At 33.5% G+C, this 9,820-nt stretch overlaps 1 protein-coding gene across 1 annotated transcript; it reads right to left on the reverse strand.

The window, feature by feature from the left end:
* Nucleotides 1-978: 978 nt before the first annotated feature.
* Nucleotides 979-5,538, reverse strand: il6 (interleukin 6 (interferon, beta 2)). Its single transcript, XM_028817674.2, has 4 exons — nt 5,206-5,538; nt 3,199-3,312; nt 1,862-2,008; nt 979-1,382 (listed from the first exon to the last, which is right to left on the reverse strand). Exons 1-4 carry the CDS (start codon nt 5,476-5,478, stop codon nt 1,182-1,184), a joined length of 735 nt encoding a protein of 244 aa, XP_028673507.1. The 5' UTR covers nt 5,479-5,538; the 3' UTR covers nt 979-1,181.
* Nucleotides 5,539-9,820: the final 4,282 nt, after the last annotated feature.

The raw sequence follows: 9,820 nt of genomic DNA on the forward strand, positions 1-9,820 counted from the left end.
GCATGTCTTTGGACTGTGGGAGGAAACCCACGCAGACATGGGGAGAACATGCAAACTCCATGCAGGGAGGACCTGGGATGCAAACCCAGGTCTCCTATTGTGTTAAGTTCAAAATCTTAATTCAGGCAAATTGAAATTTAAGACGTTCAGAGTGGAAATTTACAGTAAAGTCACATGAATGAAAAAGAAATATATATTTGTGAATGTCATGTTGTAATGAGAATATGTAGAGGATTAATTCCAGATCTGTATCCTAAGGAGACAACATATGTAATTGAAGAAAAATGCTGGAGCACTGTTCTCAATTTCTTGCAAATGTTCAAACAGTCTGAAAACTTTGATGTAAACCAGTTAACAACATGCACTGTTGTTGCATGAATTGTCCCTACAGAGACAATTTATTAACAAATAATAATGAAAGAGTACTTTCGAAACTGTTCGAAAAGAAAATAGAACAAAACACCTTTCTTGGTACAATGAACACAGAAAATATTTTATTTTAAATAAGACTTGCTTTAACAAACTGTTATTTAAGAAAATTAAATACGAAACATACCCATTTATTTTTAATTTATAATACTGAAAAAATATATCTAAGCTTTTCTTTGTATATTTAAATAATAATTAAATAAAAAAATAAGAGTTTGGTGACATCTCTTATTGAGAGTATTAAAGAAGCATATACCGATCTTATTTTTTGCATTCTCCAGTATTGCACACTTGTACACCCATTTTAGCCATTTTATATTGTTCAGTCAGTAATGTTTTTATATTATTGAGATGTGGGAAGGAACAAGCTTTTCCAACAAAAATCCTTACAAATATGGCAAGAAGATTCAAATTAAAAAAAAACCTAAAAGCTACCTGGAATCCAAATGGTAACATACAACAGCATCATTTTCCACTGCAAAACAGTACAGTGCATAAGACATCCATAATACTAATAAATAACTTTAATAAATATTAAATACTGTGAAATGTAAAAATATATATACTTAATAAATAAATATTAGTTAAAAACAGAACAGAATTTAGATGCTTTAAAAGCATTACATAAGTTCATAACATAGAACATCATTTTAAACACTGTCCACTGTAAGGAGTGGATAAAATTATTTAGAATTTTGAAGATGTATACAGTATTAATAATTTATCTCAGAAACATTGAACTAAAACGTTCATTAATTCTGTGATCCTGAACTAGCAGGTTTAAGACTAATGAATCGAATTGCTCGCACAGATTTCTCCATGAAACGAGTAAGCTCTCGTAGAATTACATGAGTTCCAACATATTTGTCCCATTGCTTGTCTGACTGCAATGGGTTCAAAAGAAGCTCCTTCCTATGTTCATCAATAACTGCAACATTTTTGGAATTCTTCATCTATGGAAAAAACACAAGGAAATTGTTATACATTTTACCAAGTACATGTTTAAAAAAATAGCCTTTGTTACTGAATAATTATCACTCAGCTCCATTTTTTTTATATTTTATATAAACTTCGAAACTAAACTGTAATTTGTCATTTTAATGTCAGTAAGTTTTAAACAGTACAACTATACAATATTCAGATGTATTTGGCTTAGTTTGAGTGTTTTTGGGTTTCATTGACATTTATGTTTAGCTGTTTTATTTCTGTAACATAATAAAACATCTGGAAGTAGTGTAAGTTTTATCAGTGTTGGTACAGTATCTAAAATGACATTCTTTTATTTGTAAAATCCAATAGGATTGAGTATTATTGACTAATATGTGGAATGCTTAAATTAGAATGCCATTTTGAACTTAATCATATGTGCTGCTTACGTGTTTAATAAAGCCATAAACCTTCTTTTTTTAACAAATACTGAATGGGTACTTACTCTTTGTATAACGTCATCAGATAAATGCTTCATCCTATTCCACACATCTTCCACTTTGCTACTATGCTTTACAAATGACTCCTTCACATGTTGCTTAAACAGCTGATATTCCTGAAGGCCTTTAGCAATTGTTCCTAAACATTTTTCCTGTTTAAAAAACACATTTTAAAAAGGTCTTTAAAATAGCAGTTAAAAGAATAGGCAAAATTATGCTTTTTGTGTTATTTTACTTTACAGTAAAGCTATTAAAGGGTGGTAATACAGTATGCTCTGACTTTGTCTACATTACAAAGTGTACTGTTAGGGAAGATGGCATACCATAGACATAAACACTGATTCTCTATGTGTTTTTTCTTTAACCAAAACATAATTTGGTTGAATTGATCCTGTGATTTGCTTTTTAATGCCTTTCTTGTTAATTATGAAAATCTGTTAATACAAAAATAACTTCTAAGGATACTAATCAGCACTTAGGAAAAAGATAGGAACTGTTAACAGAAACCAGTATTAAAAATTTTGTAAGCAAAATCTCTAAAATTGTAATACAGCATAATAATAAATTGCTAATATAATATGTATTCCTGAGATTGATTTCTTTATGGTTTTTAAATGAGACTAGTACAACATATTATTGCTTTAGGTTCTTTAACATTTAATTATGCTTCAACTTTAAAAAAAAACCTTTAATTTCACCCATTTATAACAATTTCCATCTTTAACCTGAATCTACAGTAAATGTATGTGTTGTAGACAATCATTCTCATTTCAGTTAGCCGAGATATTTTGCAATGAGCCAGGCTAGCTGGAAAGGAAGGAGATATTTTTCAAATAACTTAGGCTCACTTACTGAAGCTACATGAGCTTTATGTAATGAGCCTAGGACATTTGAAAAATATCCTCTTCCTTTCCAGTTAGCTTGACTCATTGCAGAAAATTGCAGTTAACTGCAAAGAGAATGATTTTCCAATTGGTCGACAACATATTCCAATGCAGCTACAACATGTACTGTATTACATTAACGTTAATTTTTTTTTCTTTCTTATTTCAAGTATAAAGTTAATTGACCATTCTAAATCGTCACAGTATGAGTGAGGGTACATGTGAGTGGACCCTGTAATAGGCTGGCATCCACAGTTGTTAACATAACATTTTCAAACCCTCATAATCCAGGAACCAGTTCTGGACAGAGCACATTGACATGCATTTGCTTATGTTACTTTATTTGACTTTGTAAATTGCCTCATGCATGCACTACAATTTCTCATAAGGTAGTAATTTTGTTTAGGATGTCCACTCTGTTAAAATCATTTTTATGTGTATACATACAGCTAACTTACCTTATTGAAGTTAGTTTTAAAGCACCCATCTTCTATTGTAATCTGTGGCAAATCTATTTTATTTAAGCTGAATGTGCCCATTTGTTCCACTGGTAAGTTGAAGGTGCTTGTAAACTAAAACAAAACAAATTTGATTTCATTATAACAGCAGGAGCAAAAAGAACTGTAGAAAACTGTGATTATATTAATCAATATATTGTATAGATTATTATTTTTATTTACATGCTACATTTAGAATTTAAACACAATTCATTAGCACCTGAAATATTTACTTATAGTTTCTTTCAAGTTGATTTTTTTTTTAAATATTCTGATTCAAGAATAAAGAAAAGCTATAGTTTAGTGAAATAAAATCTTTAAAATCTGTGTTAAAGTAAAATGAGTATAAAGATGACAAAAAGTGTTAATTCCCAGTGTATCATCAGTATTGTAAGAAGTCATCTAGCTTTCGTAGCTTGATCTGTTATATTTAGAAAGAAAATGCTTAATTTTAAAGTTCTTAAACACCCTTGACATTTGTATTAAATCACCACTGCACTTAATTATTACCAAAGAGATCCCATTTAAACAGTACCAGGTACGAATCTCTTCTTTAAAACATGCTTTCATAAGTTTTTTTTTTTTTTATTGCTCCGCTATTCCTCCCAGATTTGTAAGGCTGATTGCAGTCTACATTTGTCTGATGTTTTTGTGTCTGCTGTGGAGTAAAATTTAAATGTAGTAATTTTACCATGCACATTTTAGTGTTGGGCTAGACAATGGTTCCCATCCAGACAAGAATCAAGACACTGAAGTTCAGTAAAAATAAATGTTTAAAAGAATACTCTAATGTTGCAACAGTCCTACCACAAACTGAATGCAATAAACCCATCAACCCACAATGGCCTCAACCACAGTGGTTTTCCTGTTCAATACTGGATCACTTTCAAAAACCTGCTAATAAATTTTGAAGGTGCAATTTTTGACACCCCAGACCACATAACCATAGCTTGCCCAGTGTCATCCTGACAGACACCTTACTTTAGTTTTCTTGCTGTTTCAAGGCCTGAGTATGAAGCTTTCATCAAACTTTTCTTACCTCTGTGGCCTGAACCCTCTCCCTAGGTCTGTCAATGAGGCTCACTAAATGTCAATATTCTAATCTTTCTTGAAAGAACACATTTTTCGTTTGCATTAAGTTGGTAGTAATGTTTTCTGATTAACTCATCCATACCAAATGTTATGAAGGCTGACACTACTACTGACACTTATTTATTAATCTATATAATTTATTAATGATACACTTGGTTATCATTTTTTGATTTGCGCAGTTTAAAACCTTTCTAGTGTCTGATCATTTCTCTATAATATATTGTGACTTGTATATAGAATTGTATTCTTTTTGAACTTATTCTTTGCTGCTTTTAATTATATTCTGCCTTGTAAAACTGCCTATTACATAATGTACTGTGAAGGGTCCCAAATATGAGTTCATTGCAATTTTTACTGTTTTTGAGTTATGTGTAAATGTTTAGCAATGTTATGCTACTGAGTGATTGCATTTCTTATAAAACCTACTTGTGTCTCAACATGGAAATGTGCAAGGGATTCTGTAATAACCTAATCCATAATTGCATAATAGACATAGTCCTGGCAGTTGAGACGTAGTTTGTCCGTACATGAAGGAAACATCCAGCGTTGGACATAGTAGGACACACAAAATTAACCTGCAACTTTAATAAATGATGTTTCCATTGCAGACATACTAGACCAAGCGTATTTACATGTAATCTGGTTTATTTTGAAAGTGTCATTAGTAATACTCTACATGTGTTACTACCGACTGTAACAACGAATTAATTCTGTTAATTAAAGAACATGTGATAATTCATTTGTTTATTTGTGCAATAAAATGTTACTTAAAACTACAAGTTTGATCTGTGATCAGTATAATATTGCTGAAGAAAAGTACTCTCGGCTTCATACATTAAAGTCACGCTTCAACAGCTTCCTATAATAAATGCGTACCTGTTCGTCTCTGAGGTGGCACACTTCCCCTCGTAGCTGCGCCGATAGTAATTCCCACTTTGTAGTTAAATGGCTCAATCCAGATGTGCCCGTCAAGTCTACGAACTCTTCTCCCGAATACTCCATCGGAACGCCGCTAGCTGGAAAGAAGAGTGAAACGAGTGCCAGCGCGATCGCCAAGAGCTTCTTCGCGAGAAAAGACGAGTGACGTCTCTTGCAGCTCCAAGCACCCAACGCGCTGCTGACGTCCCAGATACTGACGGCTTTGGTCATCCTGTCGAGAAGTCGAAGTGAAAGGCGGGAGAAAGTTGAATGAGAGACCTTTAGGCATCCTTTTTTATAGCCCGCCACCCCAGAATTCTGGAACTTCCCCTGACGTGAGACTGGAGTCTGACGACAATTTAAAATTGATCTGAATATGCCGTACTTGCAATTAAACTGATACATAGGTTAAAAGGTAATTGACATTTACATGGTTAAAATCTAAATGCTCAGAGGAAATCAATTAACATGGGAAATGCTGGCCAGTCTGCTCAGTTCATAGGAATAGGGCGCCTGTCCCTAAACTGTAATCTTAAATCTAAATTAGAAAGTAAATCTAAATTAAAAAGCAAGTTTGTTCTATAAAGATTTAATTTCATCTGCTCCATTACTCACAGATATGGGGATAAAATACAAATTATTAAAAGTAAATATTAAAAGTTTTAGAAAGTTGAGTGTGACCGTACATTTTCAGTGACCATGACTGCTTTAGAAAATGCATTTACAGTTTAAAAATCATTCACGTTATGGTATAACATACCATTCTTTAAATAAACTTGCTTCTGCATCATAACAAAAGGTAATTTTAATTTAATACCAAAGTATATAATCTAATCAACCTATTTCAGTAATCAATTTTTATGATAATTCTGTAATGGTTTTAACAACTTTTAAATCATTCTGAATATTTACGTTTTATTTTAATGTTTATTATTTCTGTATTATGTGTCAATACTATATCTATCTATCTTGTATGTATGTGTACATATATATGTGTATATATACACAGTGTATGTATGTATGTGTATATATATATAATGTCAGTATGTATGCATATATATATATATATATACGTGTGTGTGTGTGTATATATATATATACTGTATATATATATATATGTATATATATATATATATATATATATGTATGTGTATATATATATATATATATATGTATGTATATATATATGTATGTGTATATATATATATATATATATATATATATATGTATGTGTATATATATATATATATATGTATGTATATATATATGTATGTGTATATATATATATATATATATATATATATATATATATATGTATATATATATATATATATATGTATGTATATGTATATGTGTATATATATATATATATATATATATATATATATATATATATATATATATATATATAAGTGGCCACAAAGGAGCGTTCCAGGTCTCCAAACACCTGACACAGTGTTAAGTTCAGCCACGCAGAAGGCTTTATTGAGATGTGGGTAACCTTTTCCCTTTGTTCCCAGCACCAAAGCACCATAATAAAGCAGCACTTTGTCATCTTTCTCTCTCTGTCTTCTTCTGCCTCCAATCCTCCTGTGGCAAACTTCATCCTTTTCCTTCTGACTCTTGCTCTCCGAATGGAAGTGCTCCAGGTGTCCCATAATCTCTTTCCAGTAGCACTTCTGGGTGTGGCAGTCCTGCAATAAATGGCTCAACTGTTCTCCATGTGCCCACTGGCAGTGACAGCGGACCCCAACTGAGCTTCCATGCTCTATGCTCGTGGTGCTGTACCAAGCCAGGGGGACTGCCCTCTGCCTGTCCAGGGGAGATAATACACCGTGCAAGTTCTGGTCCTTCCATCACGACAACGTCCCGACTGGGTAAGAGCCCTGTACGTCCGTCACACTATATAATATAATATTTATAAAACAGAGCCTAGATTATCTATGTCCCAATTTACTGAGGTACCGCATTATCCTTGTTTCTTTGCTTTACTTATAGTTCATTAAAGCTTTGCCGAGAATACTGTACTAAGTGCATAAATACTAACCTTCAACTGTACCAAGCAAGGGGTCAAGGAGCTCAAGGACTCACACTCCTACCCAACTGCACCCTTCTACTGTTATCAGTGTGTCGCCAACTGTCTGTGTACACATGCTCTTCTGTTTCATTCATTTAGGATTTTTATGTTTATACGAGGATGGGAACTACACAAAAAACTCTACACAAGATTTATCATACAGCACTTTTGTATATTGAACAGCAGGAAGACACTTCACCTAGCAACAGTATGAGGTTGAGGCAACTGTGGAAAATTGCAGCAATGAAGAGAGGAACATTACACTCAGCAAGGTATGAAAAGAGGCTTAAAAGTGATACTCTACCATAGAAATTGGCAAATCTTTTTTTATCCATAATTTTTTATTCGAAATGGCCAGGGCCATCTATTTTATCAGAGTTTTAGTTATCCAAGGTAGCATCGGCCTTCCTCAGATAATCTGGGCCCTACAATATAAATATGTTTTTGTGTTAACATTTACAACACAGACACTATTTACTTATGCTTCAATCTGTATTGTTAAAGTAGAAATGCTTGACAAGTTAATTTGCCTTTGAAATTAACATTTAAAAATTCCAAATACTTTATCTCCAAATGATAGCTGACTGGTTAGATTTCAGATTATAGCAAAATAGCTCTCTGTCTCCTTTTGTGATTTAATTTGCCAAAGAAAATCATAATCACTTACAGCACTCCATTACAATCTTCCCTTCATCATGGCAGAAAATTGTGCTGACAGTTTATTTTTTGTTTCATGTGTCTTAAGCAACTTAAGAAGTTTTACAAATGAGAAGAGATCACTCAACTCATGAAGTTCATTTAGTTAGCTACTAGCTAACTTGTACCTATAACTATTCCAGATCATTTTAAAAAGCTGTCAAGGTTTCCTCTTAAATTACAAAACTTCATAACTTGCTCCAGATTTGCGCAACATTTTTTGTGAAGCTATACTTACTTGCATCTGGTTTGAATGCAGTACCCCTTAAGTTCTACTGGTTCCTTTAAGGGACAAAGTGTGTCTTTTAACTATTCTTTAAACAATCTTTAAATCTTCAATGTGTATTCTTTTATTTTCTTTATGTACATAAAATAAATCAGATTCTGCTTTCAGAGAAAAAGTTATCTGTAAATGAAAGGGAAATCTATTGGTGTCTCACCAAACCCGAATAATGCCAAGGAGATACACATATATCAGAATCGGTGTGATTACTGTTTACAAGGGTACAACTGCTTGAGATAAACCTTGAAGTAACCTCAAACTAACAAAGGTGCCAAAATTGAACAAAATCCTGTTATACTTCTAGAGATCACTTATTAAGTACTTGCCTGTATATTCAGTGGTGTGGCTCACTTACTTTCTCAGCTCTCTTCTACTATTCTGGAGTATTTCCCCTATCACCTTTTGCCTTTGTTTCTGTGTCTCTGTCTTTTCCTTTTGATCCTGGCATCTCATGCACACCTCCACCGAGACTTTACAATAATTCTCCCAAATGGAACTTCCCCTATGATACCCAGTGTCCCTACATTCCTGAGCTTAATGGTGCTCATATAGAGTGGGATCTCAGCTGAAGTTTCCAGATTACCTACCTTAAATAAGTGACTTCTATTCAGAAGTCACACACTAATCGTGTGATCTGGATTGTGGACTATCTTACAGACAGACCTCAGTATGTGCATCTCGAGAACTGCAGGTCTGACATTGTGGTCAGCAGCACAGGAGCACCGCAGGGGACTGTACTTTCTCCGGTCCTGTTCAGCCTATATACATCGGACTACCAATACAACTCGGAGTCCTGCCACGTGCAAAAGTTCACTGATGACACTGTTATCGTGGGCTGCATCAGGAGTGGGCAACTGAACACCAGCAAATATTCATATTCCACAGTACCTATCTAAAAATATCTGTCCCTCATTTGCTAATGGTTAGTGAAATGTGCAAGTGTATGCACCATTCATGACACAAAACATAAATTAAGCCATGGGATACTGGTATTTGGTCTGTCTCATCTCACATTAAATCATTGTGATACAGTCTGACATTGCTATCAACTTACTAAATACAGTTAGGAGAAAACAAACACCGAGTATAGATTCAAATGGCTTTGAAGTCAAAAAGGACAAGCTACAATAATGCAGTAAGGACACACAGACTGCACACTATACAACTTGAACAGAAGAGTGGCTTGTGCTGCATTGCCTTGGCTGGGAAAATGTGAAACTAGAAAAGCATACATGCATTAAAACAAAAAAGTGGTCTCCATTTTAATGGTGAAAATAAAGAGCAGTATCCTTCAAGCTTCATCGCTAAACTAGAAAGTTCAGGCTGTATACACGCACACACCTCCCCAAGGGTAAACCTCTTAACTCTGCAGGGACAGTAGATCTAGCCTCTTCAGTTAGTAGAAAACTGCCATCATTGAGTACTAAGACAAATTTACATACAAAAAACAAATATGTTTTCTAGATTTAAAAAAATTGCATCAATTCGTTGCATGTGTGTTAATAGGGAACATGTGG

The sequence above is a fragment of the Erpetoichthys calabaricus genome, chromosome 13 (genome assembly GCF_900747795.2).
Source record: "Erpetoichthys calabaricus chromosome 13, fErpCal1.3, whole genome shotgun sequence".
Taxonomy (NCBI): domain Eukaryota; kingdom Metazoa; phylum Chordata; class Cladistia; order Polypteriformes; family Polypteridae; genus Erpetoichthys; species Erpetoichthys calabaricus.